Source organism: Argiope bruennichi, chromosome 9 (genome assembly GCF_947563725.1).
Source record: "Argiope bruennichi chromosome 9, qqArgBrue1.1, whole genome shotgun sequence".
NCBI lineage: Eukaryota > Metazoa > Arthropoda > Arachnida > Araneae > Araneidae > Argiope > Argiope bruennichi.
The window spans coordinates 112,074,305-112,097,352 of record NC_079159.1 but is presented as its reverse complement, the minus strand read 5'-3'; the positions used below and the strand labels follow the sequence as shown (position 1 = coordinate 112,097,352).

The 23,048-nt window shown below is 26.9% G+C and overlaps 1 protein-coding gene across 3 annotated transcripts in view; it reads left to right on the top strand.

Moving 5' to 3' along the window:
* LOC129983793 (TGF-beta receptor type-1-like) overlaps positions 1-23,048 on the top strand; it is an 804,684-nt gene that overhangs the window by 520,418 nt on the left and 261,218 nt on the right. Inside the window, exon 1 of one of the 3 annotated variants that reach the window (XM_056093428.1) lies at positions 5,771-6,050. The exons of 1 other annotated variant lie outside the window; for it this stretch is intronic. In XM_056093428.1, coding sequence (XP_055949403.1) covers positions 6,041-6,050 — 10 coding nt within the window. In that variant the 5' untranslated portion in view covers positions 5,771-6,040. Of the gene's footprint in view, positions 1-5,770; positions 6,051-6,092; positions 6,210-23,048 lie in introns of those variants that run through there. One more of the 3 variants, XM_056093426.1, reaches the window with a different exon arrangement.

Genomic DNA, 23,048 nt, shown 5'->3' with positions numbered 1-23,048 from the left:
TGGTTGTTTCAGTGCTTCATAATGTGAAAAAAATTGCAAATTTCATGTTGTTTATCAGTAGAACCTCAATTTTAATGAATGGATAAAAATATAATTTATTTTTTACTTCAGGAACTAGGTAATATATTTCTTAAACTATCTACAAAATTTTAAGAAAATCATTTGATTAACCTTTAAACTTGAGGATTTTTGTTTTATATCACTTTTTAGTTAAAATATATCTCTTTTTTCAATTTTTAAAAAACTGTCACTTAAACTGATATATTTTGGTTTCATAGACTTTTTTTTAAAAATCTTCTTTATGAAAATATTCAAAAATATAACTATCTTCAAACTTTTTAAATTTTTTTTTATAATAGTCGCATGTTTTAAACAATAAAAGTTGGAGCAAAAAAAAAAAAAAAAACCCATGAGCGCAATAGTGTTAAAATCTTACAGTTCTATTAGAATTTGTAATAATTGCCCTATGTGATTATCTTTGGTGGAATGTTTAACATGCAAGGACTAATGCATTTAAATAATACGTGACAGAAAATGTATGACTCAGTTAAATGAAAAGCCTGCTATATACACTATATCTCTGTAACGTAAATCCATGATTGACTCTTCCACTTCACATGCACTTATACTTCAGATCATCCTCCCTCTCAAGGACACAATTTTTTTGACCTTGCTACTGGAAAACTAAAATTCTTATCTATAGAACTAAGAATAAAATTTTTGAATCTATCCGAAAAACGAATTATTAAAAATCAATAAATAAAATTGTTTCCACCATTTTTATTTTAAATTAGATAATTAACACCAATTTCGAAATTCAGTACCTTACTTACCTTAAAAAAATCTTTAGAACGACTTTTTTTTCCTATTGATGGTGCTTTGATTTTTTTTCTACAATCGTAAGACAGACAAATACACATAAAAAAATCACACAAAATATTAAATGAAATTTATCTACATTAAATTTTCAAAGTGGGATCTTGAAAGGCATTTAATGATGATTATGACTATTTCTGTGCCAAATTTCATGACTGTTAGTGCGATAGATTTGTCTAAATACCTCAAATATGCGCACACACGCAAACTCTTCCAGTTATATGTACGGATATATTGGAGAATAATTGATTCAAATACCATGATGCTCGTTTCAGTCTTGGAGTTGGTGCATTAATGAAAATGAATGTCCCAACTCCAATCTTTCTTAAGCTTGCGATTTTTCATATCGCCATCAGTTCGTTATTTCGGATTTCAGAAAATATTATCTGAATGTTTCAATTATTTTTTTTAATAATCTTCCCAAGTAATACTTCACATTTCATGCGTTTATAATTTAAATCAGAACGATGCTGATCCAATATTTTTTTGATTGATGCAGTATTTTTTTGACTTATACAATATTTTTTCCGCAATGATTGCAGTCTTGATGCAATATTTTTTTTCCCACGACGCAATACTTTTTTCTGATTCAATATTTTTTTCCCCATGATGCAATACTTTTTTCTGATGCAATATTTTTTTGACTGATTCAATATTATTTTTCGCAATGATTGCAGTCTTGATGCAATATTTTTTTGAGACTGATGCAATATTTTTTTTCCGATTCAATGTTTGCGTCATTATACGTAAAATTACGGTTTCATGTAATGCTTAATAACATTGTGAGGGCACTTTAACGTGAGGTAACTGTGGGATGTATCAAGGCCATAAAGGCACCAATAATGAATTTAATTTTATTATAATATTACACAATTTATGAAATTTACGAGTAATCACTAGTAACAGTACTTACATAATGTACTCAATACTTAACTTTAAATATTAAAAGGTAAAATGGAAGTTTTATTTTTAAATAACACGATAAACATGCATTTGGAAGCTTTGGCAGTAAAGTGTAAGAGCTTTTTTTTATCTCTTCTAAAATACGCATTCTTGTTGTTCAACTTTTTATTCAATTCGTTTACAGCGTATAAAATGTAGCCTTCCAGCAGAAGAGCGTTTTTTTCACACCTCTTTTCAATGGAAGTGCTATCATCCAATTTGCATATTTCTTTTATCTCGTTTAGGAGAGTGTGTGCATTATTCTGCACTTTTGCAGTTTAATATAGCCGCCCACTAACACTATGTTGCTCGCGAAATTTGGCGAATATTAAACATCTTTAAAAAATGACTACTCTCAAAGAGTTTAACGCCCTTCTCCAGTCTTTTTTTTACACCAAATTTTCTGAAGCAACTTAGTACCGTTAAGTATGTAAAGAAATTCTTACAAAAGATCTTCACTGTCTATAAATTAAGATAATGAGTTTGTCATGAAATAATGCCATAGAGGAAAATATCTGCCTGAATTAGGAGAGGAACACTTTTGTTTCTCAAAATTACTGAATATTGTTGAATATATCTTTTAAATAAGATGAGATACAAAGGGATCAAAATCTATGGAAATTTAATATTAATAAGCATTTTTTTTCAAGCATATTTAGATTAAATGTTTATATTAAGATATAAATTCAAGATTCAATTTCACGTTTTTATGTCTTAATTACTTTCTTACGTCTGATATCTTTTAGAACATTTTAATAATACTACTTAAAATTTCAGTAATAACATAAAATGCTTCATTTTATGTAGCAAGTTATTATTGTGTTAACGTTAAACATTTTATTGCACTCACTAGATAGGTTCAATCCTTGTTCTCACCTTGAGAACAAGGATTGAAAATCGATGCAGTAGTTAATCTATTGGGATGCTTTTGCAATATTTGAATTATTCAGAGAAACAAATTTTCAGTTCCACTTAAGAGCTAATTTCTAAATTGTTAGATACTAATAGCTTTCTAAATTGTTAGATTTTTCAGTTAGAAAAGTGCACTAACTAATATAAAGAGTTGTATTTTTTTAGTATCAATAAATTATAATCCTGAAAAAAATCACAAAATCTAGATTATGATGCACATCCCTGTTCCCATTTAGTAAAATATTCTTGCTATTCTTATGATTTGAACAAAAAAATAATATGCGCTTCTACTACTAAAACTTTCCGAGTTAAGAAGTTTTGAAATTATTATCCTAAACTAATACATTTCCCTTTCACCAATCCCATATATATATCCTACGACCTACTCACTTCCTGGAGAGGGGGCGATAAATCGTTTAAATACTATTAACAAAGACATTGGTTGATATGAAATTTGATTTCCATATTTCACCCAGTCAGGCTAAAAATATGATAAAATCAGACAGTCGCTGATAAACACGTAAGAAATGAAGAGATATTTGCTCTAAACTGTTTGAACGATTTTAAAGAAACTTAACTAACGCATATTTCATATAGCTAGCTCACTTAACGTTGACTGTCATACCATCCACATTTGGGCGACAGCGAAAGCTCACTTTTTTTGTGTGTGTGTGTGGCTATTTTAAGCCAAATTTTTGAGCAGCAGCTTCTGAGGAGAAAGACCCCTGAGCACCCGAGGGCAGAAGTCTGACTTCTAGCTCAAATGAAGATAGCACACACACGCGCTCGCTTGCACAACCCCTTTTTACAAGGGGGGGGGGGGCTCATTCACGCACCTCACAGAGATACCACAAGGAAGAGAACAACCATACCCGAATTAAGACTCGAACCCGGGACGCCTAGATCATGGGGAAGACCCGCTACCCCTAGGCCAGTACGCCGGCTAAAGTTCACATTCAGTGTAGAATTTGATGGGAATAGAGTACTCCTATGCTTAGTTTATATCTTCTTGTTTTTTCCCATTATTCACAGTGAATCATCTGTGAGTCACACCTATTATCGAGTTAGTTATTCTTTCCTCCCCTACAATTAAGTGATAGTAAAAAAGTAAGCACCTTAGCATAAATAGTAGTCCGAATCACATGACTCACGGCAACGAACGTGTTAAAAATGCTGAAATGGTAAATAGGACGAAACACATTCCCACCAAGGTTAGAAAGTGGAGGCGGGGGGATATTTTTTCAAAAATATTTTAAAAAGAAAATACAGAGAGAGAGAAAGAGAGTAATATTTTTCAAAACTGGTTTAAGAAAGCAAAAAAGATAAATAAAATGCGATATACTCTTTAATAAATTTATAGAAGGTTATTCATTTTATTTGAGTTTAAACAATGTATTAATCAAAGTCATAATAAGCGATTTATATTATTTGTTTATGAAACTCTTTTCCGTTTCCTGTCTCCCACAGAGTTTTAGAAATTCTTTCAGTGGAAGCATCTTGTCTCGTTTCCGGTTGCTATTAGTTTTTTAATTAAATCAGAACGTACTATACTTTTAATTAGCCAATAATATATTTGTGCTGAGAAATGGCATTACCTACCGAATTCAATGATCTGATGTAAGTATATATAATTGATAATCACATTTTTAAATAGCTGTGCGAATATTGCAATATAAATAAAATAAACAAATAAAATAACACGGAAGGAAAAAAAGAAATACAGATTGATTGAAGCTAAACATAAAATAAAAATAATTCTCTTGTGTCTCTAACTCGGAAGGATGTCAATGTCGTTATTGCGTATGACAAAATGATTTTAATTCCAAAATTAGATGACGCTTTCTCTACACTTCTTGGGAAACAGGGAGCGAGCTAAGTTGCCCATTCAATGTCAACCTGGTCGGCTGATAAATTCTTAGTTGAATTTCTTTAACTTGACTTGTTTCATGTTTTCTAAGAGGTGAACAAATCATTTTTCATTCGCCTTCTGCTGTAGTAAAATATCTGTATGCTGTTAATGACATGCAATATTTTTATATTATCACAATTATCAGATAATCGATCCTTTTTTTTTGTAAAGTTTGCCTAGTTTGATATTGATTTTGTGGATTTTTACAATTTCATAATTTATAAATTATGGTAAGGATTTTTACGTATTTCAAAACCTTCCAAAATTTATAATTAATTAAGAAAAAAAGTAAAACATAATCAAAATAAAAAAAATAGTCTTAAAAATTTGCTTCTATAAGTGTACACTTGGAAAGGAAGAACGGAAATTTTTTGATATAAAATTTGTAGTCCAAAGTAAAGAATCTTAAAATCATGTCACACTAAAAACAATACAAAAAAGAAATAGTCAGCTTGGCTAGCAAAAATGAAAATTCCTATTCATTCATTAAAAATTAAATTATATTACAAATGTGATTTAATATTTCAATTAAATTATAATAATTTAGAATCTCTCCCTTTTATAATTTTTACATTGACCTCTAAATTTTGGATTAAAACAAATCATTTTTATTTTTTAAAGATTTTTACGTACTCATAATAGTATTTTTTTTAAAATTTAACTTTATTATTTCTAGGTGGTTTTTTTTTCCCCCCCTACCTTTGCCTTGTTCCAGATACAAAATTCTTTAAAATATGTGCTGCGTAGAGCCAAATTATTACAGGCACTTTTTGTTTCTAACTCTTCTTTGCTTATAAGCAAAATTTATGTAGAAAATTATTTTATTTCAAACATATAATAATTTGATCAATAGTTATTTTAAACTTCATATATCTTCAATTATGGTTTAATTTTTCGCGTTATCCAATTTTGGTATCGAAAGAGATATTTTGTACAAAAATGGATTGACAAAAATTATTAACGCTAAAAAAAACTTCTCGAGCGAAGAACAAGTTTTATGAAGCTCGCTTTCGAAGCATTTCTGCTATGGCGAAAAGGCGGGTTTGTTGTTTAATGAATTTAGTTCCGCTGTCTCTCTTTAGATGGCAGCACGAGTTGCAGCAACCATTTTCGCGTGGTAAGCAATCGAAAGAGTTGTATGGCTTTTACTGATCAACAGACACCAGCTGAAACTCAACCGATTTGCCACGAATTGAAACCTCTCGGCCCGAATGCGCCGTAGAGTCGGACGAAGTCCAACTTAGTAGCAAAGAATTGGGAAAATATAAACGTAAAAGAGCCTGCACGTGAGAAATTCAACATGCCAGCGTCAATCGCTGCGAAAACGAACTTTTGGGAAACCTGCACCGTAGTTGGATTATAATTTGAGAACTCAAGTAGCAGAATATTTTTCCCCAAACGATGCCCGCAGGTAAGCGTTCCGACGATTTGTAACTTTCTAATAACTTCAGATCACGTGTTCGCTAAACTTTGTAGCTTATCTTCTGGAACGTTAATGTTCGCTTCTGTAATGGTAGTGTGGTTTTAATAGAAAATAACATGAATCTGCTCCAATATTGAAACCGGGAAAGTAGGTGTTTGTGTTGGTATTTTTTTATGATTTGTGGTTGCTATTAGAAATTCATAATTGGTTATTTTTAAATTTAGTTTTGGTTTCATATTATCTTTATTCTAAGTCAGGAAATTAATGTATTATATTAAATTATTTATACATTTAGCAATACAGATTTAAAAAAAATATTTAGAACAGTATTAGTTTTACAAATGCTGAGATTTAATTTTTCACATTGCTAAAAGTTTTTCAGTATTCTAAAAAAAAAAAAAAAAAAAAAAAAAAAAAAAAAAATGTTGGCGAATTTGAATTTATTACTTACCACTTTCAAAGTAAAATATTTCAAAATTTATTAATTTTTTCATTAAATACAAACATTGCCAATATGCATTTAAGCTTTTATGACAATGTCAACATTCTAAAAAATTGTGTCTATACAGATGCGTAAACAAGATTACTTCGCTAACTTCAAGGTAGTATCTTTCTTTAGTCGCTTCTTGACTTATCTACTAAAATCATGTAGTTTGAGATGGTAAAAAAAATGCTATCTGTCTAACTTTCAACGATAAAAACTATGCCATTGAAATGAGATAACTAGGAATGCTTTCCTTTCTTCATGTGTGTGACAATTTTGAGCATATTTTATGGGATTTTTTTTTTTACCCTTTTGTTTTTATTTCTGTATATCAGCGTGTCAAGGTTAAACAACTTTTACTGTCATAGTTTTACGTGTTAGTAGTTGTAGAGGCCATGTGCAAAATGGACATTTGCATCTCAACCTTGTCTAGGTTGAGTCGGTTATATTTGCATCCACTTTAATGCATCTTTATTTTAATATTTTCCCATTCAGACTTTTTATTTGAAGTGGTTACCGTCTCTTCGTTTGTGTGTTGTGTTAGCAAGAATAATTCTTTTTCAAATAAATATTTGTATCCACAAGAAATTTTTAATATGATAGTTTTTAATGGAAACAATCATAAACCGCCATCTTGCATATATTTTTATTATCATTTTTCTATTTAAATAATACTTTTATGTCAATAAAAGTGCTTTTATAAAGACAAGTGAGACAATTTGAATATTTTGTATTTTAAACATAACTTTATTCTTTAAAAATGTTGTGAAGTATTCAAAAAAATTTTAATAGATTTTAAAACTTTGCAAGTTAATGTTTCGAATTAAAACTGGAATTTTCATGTTACCCCGCATTTCTGTATCCCTGAATTTTTTTCATTTTTAATTATTTATACAAATGTTGAGAATATCATCTTTCAAACTCATTGTCATTTTATCAAATTTGGGCTTTAAACAATATTTAATTACAATTTTGCCAAGATATATTAAATTATTAGAATTTTTCTCATTTCTATAAGTTTTTATCAGATTTCGATTTATTACTTTTAAAATTTTTAATATGATTAGTTTATGGTGTTTATTATTACTCAGACTCATTGAAAATTATTTGATACTTTAAAATTTTCTGAAATGTAAATGAAATTTAAAATGATATAACTTAAAACAGAAAATATTCGATTAAGTTATGGAAAATTCCAAATAATTATAATGATTGGTTGTTTATTTTTATTTAAAAATTTATGTGAGAAACTTTAGATAGATTCTAGTCATTGTGGCTGTGAATTTCAAAACTTTTTGATATTAAAATAAACCAGATGTTTATATATTGTAAAATAAAATATTTATTCCAAATTATTCATATACGTATATGAATATTTTGGATTCATTTATATATATATATATATATATATATGAGACTTTGTGCATTCATCCTTCAATAAAATGGTGTTATATTTTTTATAGGCTCATAACATTTTTAATCGTTTCTATCTCAACATGAATTGGCAAATAAATTGTGTTCATGCCTCATCATCACTTAAAGTGCACATTCTTAAGTTTAAACTGATTCGGGAAGGGCAGTTGGATTTCGAAACAAAACGAAGACATGTTTTGTATTTAATGTTTTGAAAGACATGATGATTTCGTTTATAACCATGTAAACACGAAGTGAAAGATATGCATCCTTTTCAAACATAGCATTTGACATCAGTGGCATAGTTGGGATTTTTTTCAATAAGTAAAACTTTAGAGTGAAATGTTTAAAATATAGCACCTTGTAATGTTTGGAATGTAGATTGTTTCTGTTTTGTTATTTTTGGAATATGGATTGTTTCTGTGTTTAAAACATGAATTTTCCAAATTTTTAGTATAAAATATTTTTTGCAACATGTTTTTGTTTAATTTTTTATTTTTCTACGAGAATATGCTGGTATTAAAAAGATTTCCCCATGTAGTACAGAATTTTGCACAATATTGTGCTATATTATATTATTAAATATTGAACAATATTATACAGTATTGCGAATATTGTTTAATATCGTACAATATTGTACCATATACGTGTGCTACTAAAGTCTACCGAGATTTATGGCTACCAAACAATGTAATTAATATTTTTATACCACTTCCTTCTTCCTTCCACTATTATTGAGTATTGTTACATTAAAGATTGCTTTGACCGAGTTTGTAATTTTAAAAAAATTCCTCAAAAACAAATCTAGGCTTTTACAAATTTTTAAGATTTTGTTCCTGATAAATTCAGTAGACGACAATCTTATCAATTTCTTCTTCTTTCCGTATGAGACATAAAAGAATTGGAGAAAAAACTTTACTTTTTAGTAATAAATAATAATGATAAAATGCATTATGTACATTTCTTTCATCCATCGCTTTTGAGAAATTGCAACAAATAATTGACTTATGAAATTTGAATTATCCTTTTTTATTGATATAGCATTTATTCTGTTCACTTAAACAGTTTCGGTTCTACTGTTGGTATTTCTAATAAAATATAATTATTTTTCTACAAAGTTATGCCATTTATTTTTTCATAACTAGCTAACTGCAAGTATTTGTTTTCAAAATGTTTTTTTTATATTGTCTTGCATCAGGAGCAGATTTAAACATTTTTGGCAATCAAAGATTATTGTAATTTGATTGTATATACAACGCTCAATTTTATTTGCTGATCTGACGATGTGATTTTCTTAACAATTTTATTTACAGAATGATACGATACGGCTATTGAGCCGTTCAGACCCATTAAACAAATTATTAACAAGTAACTGTTTCAGTCATTTTGTTTAAACAAAATTACTGAACCTCGAAGCTAATTTTGTTTTGCCAAAAATTAAATGTTTCACACACCCTCATAGCAGAAGCAACTTAGAAATTTTAACTGGCAACAAAAACAATTATAATATTTTCATTCATTTTTTTTTCTCTTTTTTACTTTCTAAAACACAGATAATATAAAAAATAAAATTATTCTCACTGTGATATATATTTTGCATTTTCGTCACTCTTTGACCCGAACTTCTCAGCAATCTCTTGTTTTGACGTGATTTATGCTTGTAAAGGCGCGGTGATTCATAAAGTGGATTCTAATCCTTGAATTCCTGTTTGCTTTTGATTAATAAATCATTGAAATCTGCTGAGCTTAATTTCCATTGAATGGGAATTGGATGGTCTTCACTTCTTGCCGTTTGTATTAATTCGCGTAATGGGTGAGAACAGTAAATTTTTCAATGGATGCAGTTATTTTTTATGCACTTTTTCCTCGTTAGAAAGGGAAAGAATCTTGAAAATAAGTAATTTTACTTGATTTTACTAGGTAGTCAGCAGTTATTAAAATCAGAAAATATGTTAGCTTTTTTTAAATGCGAATCATGTTTAATATTTTTAACTTGAATCCTAATTTAATTTTATATTTAAACTATTTTCATGGATGCTTTTCTCATTTGTTATGAAAACACAACAGAAATAATGGAAGACACAGTTTAAGAAGACAATAACTTGAATTGTTTTAAATTTTAACACATATTTACAATTTCAGTGAGCCTTATCTAGAGCTAAATAATCCTAACTCAACATAATACGATTCTGGAATCTTTCTTTATAAAAATATGAACAAGAAATTTAAGTGCATCATTAAAAACTTTAAAATGCTAAATTCTAAATTTTGAGATTTTTTAATTGAACCATTTGAACTGAACCATCGATATATTTAGAGACATTTACGCTTTATAACTTAGAGTATGGATATAAATTTTTGAACGTGTTTCATAGCAAACATTATTCTGGCAACATTGGGAAACATTATTTTGATTCTATTAGGGATTTTGTGGAATCAAAAATAAATTATAACATATAAAAAAATAAACTATAAAAATATATTACCAACTAAATAATCTTTTATTTATTTATTTTTTTATTTTTGGCTACTGTGAAATAATTCTTAATTTGAGAGTCAGTAATAGTATATAAGAATTGTGAATCTGAATCTAATTAGGATAATGCAAATATAGACAATTAATATGTGTAACGCTGTTAGTTTTATTATTATTATTATCACTATTTCAGATGTGGCTATTTGCAAACTTCATACCGTGATACTTTTATATTTTTCGAGTATTTTAAAATATTATGGTATGGTCTTATTAATAATGTGTAGTAATCTTTCTGTGGGATATATTAAAAAATAACTAGAATTCTCTAAATGTTGGTTTAAAATATTTCAGGTTTAGTAAAATTGTTTGATTGTTGCATTAACTTAAAATGTATTTATATATGAATTATTAGATATCATTACATCAAAATAGTTACAAGCTGAATTCTAATGAAAGTGGTAACATTTATAGTTATGAATTTTTAAATTATGCTATTTACATTTTGCAGTATAATTAATTATAAACGTGACTAGAATTAAAAACAGTCGCGAATAGAAGCTTTATTTTAGCATTAACTTTTTTATTATGGGAATTCCTAAATTAAAATTTAATTATTACAGTTTTAATCCAAATCCTTTTTACTGTTAACATATTTTCTTAAAGAATGCTTTATTTATGACATCTTTATTAAGTCAAATAGTTAATTGTTCTAAAGTAATTACATTAAAATCGTTTTATTCTCATATGTTTTTTCAGCAGAGGAATAGTATGAAAAACTCTTTATTATTTCTATTCGTTCGGCTTTGCAGCTGTTTGAATGAAAAGCGGAACTTCAGAGCATTTGTCAGGTTTAGTTATCAATTAATAACCTTCTGAAACATGCTACAAATCAAATGAGAAGGTGATAAGGAAAAGAAATTAATTTTGGCTAATTAATTTCAGCAAAACATGCGGCTTCCTGGCGCCCATTGCAGAATATGTGGAATGATCAATTTGATTTATTTGGTCTACGAGCAATAGTTATTAGTTTACCTTTCCCCACAGCTGTCTTATCTCAATTAATCTGTGCTTTTTAATTAATAGGCTGGTTAATTCTGAATGTATCTCTGTCATATCCTTATTTCAGAAATAATCATTTCTTCCCCACCTTAAATGTCTACTACCTTATCTACTTCAGTTACGTGATCAGTCCACATCTTTGATTAATTTTTATACAAACGTGAAAAATTCTGATGGCACTATAATCAGATACTGTCAGATTATTCTTAATGTATTGATGATATGCAGTTGATGTTTTGCTACAAATCAAAGAGTTACATCGTATTGTGGAAGGATCATTATTTTCGATTCTCCTTAGAATCGATGTTTAATTTATGTGTGTTTTGAAAACCGCCATTTTTTTATCGTATTATTAGACTAGAGCTTAAGGCCGAATGGTTCAATTACGAGTTTTTGTATTTAAAAATGCATTGAAATGTGAGACAGTTTATTCAATCTTATATTGTTACACATTTATTAAAATTTAAAGTATCCGTGAGTTAAAAAACATTCTTTGTGAAGACAGTTTGCTTTAAAGGCATTTGTCAGATATATTTTAATTTGCAACCAGTTCACCTAGATTCATTCTACGAGATGTAAATAATATACTTAGTTGTAATAGCCAAATTAGAGAATTCCTGCAGTCGACCAAAATTAATCATTTATTTTTTATACCATCCAGTTCTTCAGATTGATTATATTTTGAACATTTTGTTGGTGTACGAACTATAGGGCAAAAACTCGATGATAGCTGCATGGAAAAGCAGTTGTAAATTATTTGAAAAATCATTCTGCACCTTATTTGAATTCTATTTTGAATTTTAACGAAATAGTATCTGTTGTTGGGAAAAATCGTGCATATGATTTTTTTCAATGTGCTATTTGCTGTAGATAAGAGAGATCAATACACTCAAACTATCAGTTACTTCGTTTCTCATTGTTTTATTGGCGCTTTGAGTACAACTCTTCATAAAAATTTGATTACAATTTATTGAAGCTTATCTGAAGAGAAGTTCTTCTAATATTTTTTTTATGTTACTGATTTTCTATGGCATAAGCCTACCATAAAATTATTTTTTATTCACTCACAGTTATATTTTCTGTTATGAAGTTCTCAGTTTAACTTCTCATGTTCAGAAGTTATCCGCTATTTCAAATGAATGGAATATCAAATACTCTCATTCATTCTTATCATCATTTTAAGAGCGTTATCTTTGTCCAAGGTATAGGAGCTCATCTGAAGGTTTCTTACTTCATAGAACATATAGTACGTGTAAATAGAAAAAAAATGCAGCCTTGAATATTTGTTTTATTAGAAATTGCAAATTGCTAAGATACATTATGTTAAAAGAGTTCAAAATATGATACGAGTACTTTAATATTACTTCTCTGTAAATTTTTAAGAAGTGAAGATTAAGCATTCGGTTAGCAGCAAGTTCTGTGGGTTTTGGACGATTTTTTTATCGAAGATGCAGTATTAAAATTATTAATGATTGGTTGTCTTAATTTGTAACTGTATCATCTCTAAACATTATTATTTGAACTTTTATGACAATGATGGTTATAAACATCATATATTTGCCATCTAATTTTTAAATAAGAGCAGGCATACTTTTGTATTTTCGTACTATAAAAATTAAAATATATTTGGGATGGGTTCTTAGATTTTTAAAACAAAGATTTAAAAAAAAGACGGCTCTCGGTGGTGTTTCTGTGTTTGTTATAATTAATGTTCCATCTTCATGTCTACCTAATATTATACAGAAATCAGCTTCTTCATTGCAAACTTATTTACATCATTTTTAATTTTAAGCTTTAACTAAGGATTTTAATTATGTGTTTTTATTACAAAATTGTTTCTCAAAATTCATAAATTTTGTTTTAAAGCCCTTCTAAATCTCATTTTACTTGTCTTTCAGCTTGCTTTATTTTCTTTAAAATATTTCCCACCTTAAATTTTAATTTCTTAGTGTCTCTCCATTGTAATCTACATCTATTGTTTGTTTCTTTACTCGGGAAATGTGCTAAATTCTTTCACAAAACTGTCTTTATGAGCACTTAGAAACAGAAAATGTTACTTAACAGCATTTCAACATCAACAACAACAAATTTATCATAAATTTTTCTTTACAGTTATGCTCTTCCACACTAGGAGAAAAAAAGATATCAACTATAAATATTTTTATTATTGCTATGAAAGTATGAAATACGTTATAAAACTGGTAAGAAACCAGTTACACAGTGAACTCTGAAGAAAATGAACAAGTTTATTGAAAGTGAAATCAAAACTAAATTATTTTTTGATACATGTTCCTGAATTTATTTTGGTTATATTGACTAGTTACGGATATAAAGGAATGCAATTCGTTATTAAAGTGGCTTTTGGTTTTTGTCCTATTTAAACATTCTTGCTTAGTTTTTATATTTTTAGAAAATAATATTTTATTGCCAATAAGTTTTTGTACTTATTGGAAACAAAATATTTCAGATATATTAAATTACATTCAAAACAATGTTGAAGAAATAAATTTATATTCAAAGAAATATAATTAAAATTTTAAAATTTAGATAATTTTTTTTTTATTTTTCAGAAGCAGAGATTTTTGTAACAAAACATTATTTCATTTTATTGCTATTGGATTTCCCAGAAATTTAATATTTGAAATGCAGTTGATTCCGAAATAATTTTTTATAATAGTTTTATAGTTTTTGCTTTCGTTGAAATCTTTAGTTCAAGATCACCTGGAAAAAATCTGTATAATTTAAATTAGAATTATCTGAAAGGAAATAATATCATATATAGATGCCTTTTTAGTAGTAACCAATCACATAAAATACGTTTTTAAAATATTTCCGCTAATTAAAGTAGCTCGCAACAAACTTATTAATCATGGATAGGAGATGAATTCAGCAAATTTAAAAAATTCCTTATTCATTTTACATTGTGACCTTATAGTATTCTGAATTTTTTTTAAATCGTTTTTAACTTTGGTTTTAGAGATAACTTAAACAATTTGAAATTAATTTTTAATAAAAGTAATATATCTAAATGTCAGATTAATAATCAAGTGGTATATTAGATTGCTAATTTCTTTAAATCTGTATTATATATCCTTTTTCATCAGTGATATAATTTCGAAAATATATCGATTGGATCTGTGAAAGGAATATTTTACTTTCCTAGAATCGAAGATCTGAAGAACCATATAATGTGATAGAAAATTTTAAATATTTGAAAGATGTTTTTCTTTCTGTAATGTTAACGTCTTGAAATAGGGGATTAACATTATTTCTTATTAAATTAAAATACTAAAACATATAAATTTAATATTTCAATTTGGAATGATAATTTATTTTAAACAGAGTGTGTTTACTATTAAGTAATTGTAGCAAATGGATCAGGTATTTGCTATAATTAGCTAATTGATTAATTTTTGTATGAAATCTCATGGCTATTTTGTATATTGAAAGATTTTTACGAAATTTGTTTATAGTTATTTTGAGAATTTGATATTTTGCTATATTGAAAATCAAAGATGTCCATTAACTGTTGTTTGAGCATTTTAATTTATTTTCCAAAAATTTTTTACAGATTAAAAATTTTATAGTTGTTTGCTATGTCATTACTTTTATATTGAATAATCTATTTATTCCTTTCATTTATTTCCTGTAGCATTTAATTTATATTTTTGTCTTGGTGCAAAATAAGCATTTTTCAAGTTCATTAATGCATTCTTGAATAAATGTCTGAAATCGAAAGTTGTCAAAAAATAGGTATTCATTTACAAATAAAAAGAATATATTCAGCAAAAACAATTAACTATGTTTGTTTTCGAATCTTTATCATTTTAATTCTCCTTCCACTTTGATTTTTAGTTGATAGTTGGAATTATTTAACTCAATAATCTGCTTTTGGTTCATAATGAATTACCTGAACATGTTTCGTTTGATATTAATGAATATCTTCGTCATTTTCAATTAAATTAAATTGAATGAAAATGAAATCCAATATCTTTAAATAAGCAATTCAATAAAGTTTTATATATTATTTCGGATTTTCTTTTTAAAAATGTCACTGGATATCATCAAATGATATATTTTCATATCGTAATAAATATTTTAAATATTTATTAATTTTAAATTTTTATTTTTAAATATTTCATTTTCTGAAATTACAAAACAATTAAAAAACTTTTTTATTTATGTAAAGCTAATTATTTAATGGAATCTAAGCTCCCATTTATGAAATTATAGGATTTTTTATATTGACCATATTTTTAATTCGTTTTGCATCTAAAATTCGATTCTTTTATGATATATTTTTCCTCCAGTATACTAAAAAGATAGTCACAAATTTCCTTCTATTTACTTAAGGTTTTATATTAAAATATTGCTTTAAGCCATAATAATGTTTATAAGTAAGTGTTTCTGTACTATAGAGAGTTATCGTTCTGTTTATTGAAAAAATTAAGTTGGCTAATTTAATAAAAAAATTATATGATGCTATTTTTTTCAGAAATAATAGAGGTTTATCTCTCATTTTCTTATTGTTTATGCTTAAAGCAAACTAAAACGAGTATGTGATGCAAAAAGTAAAAAAAAAAAAAAAAAAAAAAAACACTATAGAAACTCGATTTAGTAGGATTATCTTAATATTATCACATTAAAGCTAGTGTTTTCTTTATGTTAGAATTTTCCCTTAGAGTTTGGCTTTAATGATATGGAAGTTAAGGTCATTAATAAATTCATAACTGTTCCATAAAATAGTGTTAAACTTGTGATATATCTCTTCCTTCCAAAGAATGGATATTTTGCTTCGATAGTGTTTTAATCAAGAAAAATACAATGATTTATCTTTTGTGAGTTTTATTTGTTTTTAATCTTAATAATAAATGCAGTTTGCGGAAAGAATGAAGAGAACTTTTAAAACACAGTTACCTTATTGTTTCCTTTTATTAAATTAAATTTTTGGATTTGAAAACTTAGATTGGCCATTAAATTTTACTCAAAACTAAGGTTGGTAGAATTAACAACAACGAGTTTAGATAAATTATTCTATAGTGAACTTTTAATGAATTCGCATAATAACATTTAAAAGTAAAATGCGTTACATTTGTTTAATTATATTATGAATTTTTCGGCAATTATGTATTTTATAAGTAATGACGTTGTATTATAAACGTAACTGCCGAATTAAGCTTAATTGGAACATCACGTCTGAAATAAAGCATAATGTGAATTGTTACTACTATATCAAATAACTGCGAACTGGAAAATGGCCCTTTTGTGTTCAGTAAAAATCAAATTCTAATGGAATGTGTGTTTGTAAAGTTTAAAAATAATTTTTTCATTCTTCTAAAATAAAATCTTTTGTCTTCGAAAAATCCTATTATTTTCATTAAATTAAATTAAAAAATAACTGTGTGAATGGGAAACTAATCTTTTAAAGACATTTTCATTTTCTGATTTTTTTTCTTCACTATTTCTTATGGTTTAATTTAATATGAAATATCTTTATTTTGAAGTTGTAACAGTGAATATTTCTATATGTAGTTCAGTTTGTCATCTTCAATATGTAAAAGTACACTCATTATTTTGGTATCTGAAAGTGCTCTGTGTAAATGCAATTTCGGTATAGTAATTTATATATAATGAGGAAAATTATTTTTAAATGAATAAAATAGTGAGTAAAATTTATTCATTAAATAAAAGTTTTCTATCTTTGAGTGTTTGATTTCCCTTTCATTTCTGTAATAAAACATATTTTTGTGTAATTTATAAGTATTATATGTTTATGGATTGTAATTGGAACTTTTCGTGTAAATTTCTAAGAATTTTCACAATTTTTTGTATTTACTTTGTTTATTATTTCACTGTATATTTAGACATGTGAAGTGTTAGAGGAAAAAAAAATCAAAATAGCATACAATTTAAATTTATCTACTAATGCTTATATTCTCATGCTTCTCATTAAAAAATATTAACTTTTATTGATTTTTGTTGATGAATTTAGCTGATTTGCTATGAATGATCATGGAAAAGTCATAAGAAACAAACATGCCATTTTATTTTATTTTATGCCATCTATGTAAAGCTATTAAAATGTTCAGTAAACACATTTTAGTTTCCATTTAAGAAAATGTATTATTTCTTATTTCATTACCTTTCGCATTTCCCATTCTTTCCTGAAGCATTACGATGAATTCAAATAAAATAAAATTTGTAAGAATTTACATAAATCTTTAAAAGAAAAAAATATATTTTTTCCTTTTAACTCTATAATCAAGATTTATAGTCGATAATTTTTTAACTTAATTTTTCTGAATTTGTGAATATTTGTTTTAAAAAAACTACTTCTATTTGTCAACTAAGTGGTTTTTATTCGAAGAATGTTCCTCAGTGTCAAAAAAGTTAGTGATTTTTATCATTCTAATTTTTTTTCACTCTATTGCTTCCATTGCTATTTTCAATTATAATTGTAAATTGTTTAATATTTGTAGAAATATTTGATTCTCCAACGATTTTCTCTCTTTTTACAACTTTTTTTACAAAGCTGTTGCAATTTTTGCATAGATGCAATGTAATTAGCAGTTTATGTTAACACATTGAGGAAGCCCTTAATAAACTTTTGAGTATAATGTAAGAATCAGTTTGACCTATTGATACGTTTTTATAATAAAATATTAATTTTGAAGCTTATTAAAGTTGAAGAAAACAGTGGTTAGTTATAATTCTGAAAGCTGTTACCTTCCGTATGCCTAGTAATAGGAATGTACAAATTTGTAAACACGATTGTTCCTTACAAGAACTAAATGTGTTTATCATATATACTTTACTACTATAAATTTTAATCAGCATCTAATAGTATATTACTAATTTATAAAATATCTCTGTTTGTACAGATCGGCTGTTAAAATTTAAATATTATACATTTCTTCTGTTATTCATTCGTACGTGTTTTGTTCTTCTTTTAACTATTTGAGTTTCGAATCAAAATTTATTTTATAGTATTTGTTATTAAAATTTATTATATTTTGGAATTAATTTATTTTAAGGTATTTTTTTAATCAAAATTTTTTTTCCGTATTTTTTATTAAAATTTGTTATAGTTTTAAATTAAAATTTATTTTACAGTATTTTTTAATTAAAATTTTTTTATTGTATTTTTTAAAATTTATTATATTTTCGAATTAAAATTTATTTTACTGTATTTTTTAATTAAATTTTTTGCAGTATTTTTAATTAAATTTTTTACAGTATTTTTTTATTAAAATTTATTTTACATTATTTTTTATTAAATGTTATTATATTTCCAAATTAAAATGTACTTTTTTATTTTATTAGCGCCTTAATACTAGAATATTAAGAAATTATTGTTTCATTAATTTCAAAACTTTCTTTCCTCTTCCTTTGATGTCCAGCGAATGTCTACACTAAAATAAATGTTGCTTCCCATTCTAACTGAGTTGTTAAAACTGCGCGCCATTCCGTTGTTTCTTTTGGCGAGAATGTTCCCCTCACGTCGGTCCATAGAAAAAGTCACGCCGTTAGCTTGTTGCTCTTTCTTCGAAACTTAGTTGATTGCCTTTTTTCCTTCCTTTTCTTTTCGGTGTCTCATTGTTGTCTTTTAAGTGTGTCCATGATCGCCAAACAATTGTTGCTAAAGGTTAATGGCGACCAGAAACTTGCAAAACTGTGTTAGTAACATGCTGCTGTGAAAAAACGCACACACCTGGTTTTAAAATAAGATTAAGCTAATCGAACGATGACGTTATCTGTATAATTATGACGGACAGTGGACAGTAACATTGCTTGCCAATCGATATAGATTTTCTGTGACTCATGAAGTGCACTTAACTCTTCAATGTGTTACCTCTTTTTAGTGTCCATTTCGAGGTTAGTAATTCGAATGTTTCACTATTGTAAAGTATTAGGAAGTTGTGTCTTATAAGTCCGTGCAATATTTCCTTCTATTGTCTAGATAAGACCGTTTAATAAAAGGAATTCACAATATTTACAAATGAAATTTTTTTGTAGATAATCAGTGTTTGATAAATGAATATACGGCATCACTATCAGCACGATACACTGTACAGTATGTTACACGATACACTGTACATTAGCAGACATTTCCTCCGGCAGATAATAATTTATAACGAGATGTTGCTGTCTCGCTTTATCAATAATGTCTAAAGTAATTTTAAATATTTAATATTTTGCAAATGTAATTAATGAATGAATTGGGTGGAGAATTCGGAAATATTTGCGAAATTTCAGCGAGTGAATTAAATTGAAAAGAATAAAAATTACATCCATTTTGTTTTTAGTATTAATAAATACCATTTCATTTTATCTGTATTGATTGTATTCTTCAGTTTTTAGTACTTACGTAAAGCAACCAGTTATTTCACATGTTCTTATTAACAAATATGATAGATACTATCTTAAAAAATATCCTGATTGGACACTGACTTTAGCATTCTACCATTATCTGGATTCCTTCTACAACACATTATCACTCATTTTGGATGCAAAAAGTAAATTGCCATTTTCTTTGCAATGCAGTAGTTGATATTCATTAATTAGCCAAACGTCAGTCCCACAAAATACAGCTTGTATATTTCTTTTATTTTCTGGATCTTAAGGGCAGGTTGTCATTCTCTTAAAAATGATTCTCAGTTTCTCTTGGTGAACTTTAGTAGATCCTTTCAAACAGGTGGACCATTGTGGTTGCTCCTTGCCTTCATTAGCGGACTGAGCTCGAGAGATGGGGTATTAGCTCTCCTTTAGTTGCTAGCTTCTTCCTCTTTGATATTTCACTTCATTACAAGCAGTTCTTTTTTTATGGCTTGAGACATATAGACCAACTTTTATCGTTTCCATTCGCATAATTTTAATTGAAGAGTTGGGCAAATGCACTTTTGTTTTAATGAATTCAGTTCTCGAAATTAAACTTGTACAAATGTGAAGGAAAAAGAAATTATTCACTTACCAATCTTTCTTTTTCTTTAGCTATCTATATTTCTATAGCTATTTTTCTTCATGCTATCATCTAAATTGGAAAAATTGCCTTTAATTGCTGTTTGTATTTTAAAGTAATGTTATACAAAAGATGAAAGGAAAAATGAATTTGAAATAAATAGTAGCTGATATTATTATGGAATTAAGGTTCATTTTTAGATGACTATCTTAATTTGAAAAACCATTCTTTTCATAAAAATGGTATATTAAGCAGTTTCCGTTATTCTTGGAAACTATGAGTTTATTAATTATCATTTCTGTTAAGGTTAGTAATTATTTTTGAATTAGTGAATATAATGTCTTGATATTCTTAACATCTCCAGTCTAAAAGTTGCTTGAAATACTGTTTGATAAGTGAGGTTTTGCTTTGAATTCTTTTTCAAACAAATATATCCGAGGCAGTATTCCTCTTACCAGATATTTACATCATACCAATTTGAAATGCACGTAACCTTATTGATTGTGAATCAAATTCAATTGTATGAGATTATTTTTGTGGTATCCAACTCTAAACGTTCAGCTTTTGATATCAATAAAGAGTGGATAGAAAATTAAACTGTTATTAATATCGAAATTGAATACATTTTTGTAGTGTTAAATTGATTTTCATGGAATTATTTGAAATGAGATATATATACTTTTAAATAATGCCAATGTTTACTTAAACGCATTCAATGAATTCAATTAGTATTTCAAATCTGTCTAATTTATTCATATTTATGCATTGTTGTTGATTCTAAAAATTAAAAGTCCACCGAAAACTTGATATTTAACTTAATATACACAATAATTTAATAACATGTGTTTGTTACAATTTCTGTAAAGATTTAAAAATCGTAGATAGCAACCAGAGATATGAAAGATATTTATTGAAACTGCACTAAAAAAATTATCTTCTTAGCGACGAAAATTACTTTGCTGACAGAGGTTTTTTTTTTAATATTTATATATCTCGTGAAATTATCAAATTAATACAAGAACGAAAGGACGTCTGGCTCTTTATGAGTGCAGTCAGCAATGTGATAAGTTTCGCCCTTTTTTTAAAAAAATATATTTAAGCCCTTTTTAAATGAATTTGATAATCTTTTCTAAAATGGAAATATATTGCCTAGTTTCAATTTATAAAATTTAAATGCCTTTTTACTGGATTAAATATTATGTCTTACATGTTACCTTCTAACTGCAGTTTAATGTCTTAGTTTTTTATTTCTAGAAAATTACCGATGAAGTATGAATTGATTTTTTTTCACTCAAACATCTTTGACTAGAAATATTTTATTGCCATTTTTATTTATGTATTTAATGAAACTGAACTTTTGAGGATAATGCCACCTATGGTTGTAATTTTTTTTTAAGCAGTTAATTGGTAAGTCAGTTAATTTGTTCACAGACTTGTCTTGAAAATCAGTTTGAAGAAGTTGAGATATTTCATTGGGATGTTGAATTTCTGATATATTGCATGATTTTATTATAGCTTCCTAAATTATTATTTTTTCTTTTTATAGTTTGCGCTTGAATTATACTTTAGCTCATGAGATTTAATGTGGATTCTTAATTTGAATAGTTAACTTAAAATTTAATTTAGATAAATTTATTTTTCTTTTTGTATTGTTACATTCCAGTTTCAATTTTTATCTATAACTAGAACATATGCTATAAATATTTAATACCATGCAATATTGCTATTAGAGTTTGAGTTTGTTCTTGATTCTATAGAACCAACTTAACTTCGAATATATGCCTAATTAGTATTATTTTGCTAGGATTACTCGATACTTAATTAAAAGCAAATAATTCGTATTAATTTTGTTTCAAAAATATTAAAAGTAACTGAAGAATTCTCTTTTTTTGTGCAAATATATAATCTGAATTGGTGAATTAGGGTAAGCAATTATGTGCGTTTTCAAAAATTCGACTTTTGGTTTGGAAAATCTCAATTTAGATTTTCTTTCCTGAATTCTTTGGAATGAATTAGCATCTCATTTATAATAAAACAAAGGAAAAGATTTAATACAATATTCTAGGTTAATCAGTCTTTTTTGTGCGTCTTGTTGAAAACACGCACATTTATTGAAATTGGTATTTAAGATCTTCAAATGTAGTACTGAATTTTCTTTTTTATTTACAAATTACGGTGAAAAAGAAATCAAATTTTTCAAAATTTAACACTTTTCTCTGAGGGAAGAATCCTTTATTCTTTGTTCCAAACTCATTTAAAATGCACATTCGATTTTATCCTCTGTATAAGATTTCAAAGTTTTGAATACATGTAAAGCAAACTAAAGCGTATTATGAAATACAGCTCTCCAGCTATGCTGTGCCTTTAACAAATACCATATTAGGAAAAATGCATTTAAAAAATAGTGGAATTTCCTTTTTTTATTTTTTTGTAATAATAACCTTAAGGAAATTTCAAAGTTAAAGCGATGTATCGATTTTCAGATAACATCTTTTACACATGGGGAAAAAATTCGAAATTTACTTATATAGACTTCAAAATTTTAACCGTAAGGCATGGAATTTTAATATGTTCTATAGCTGTATTTATTCATTT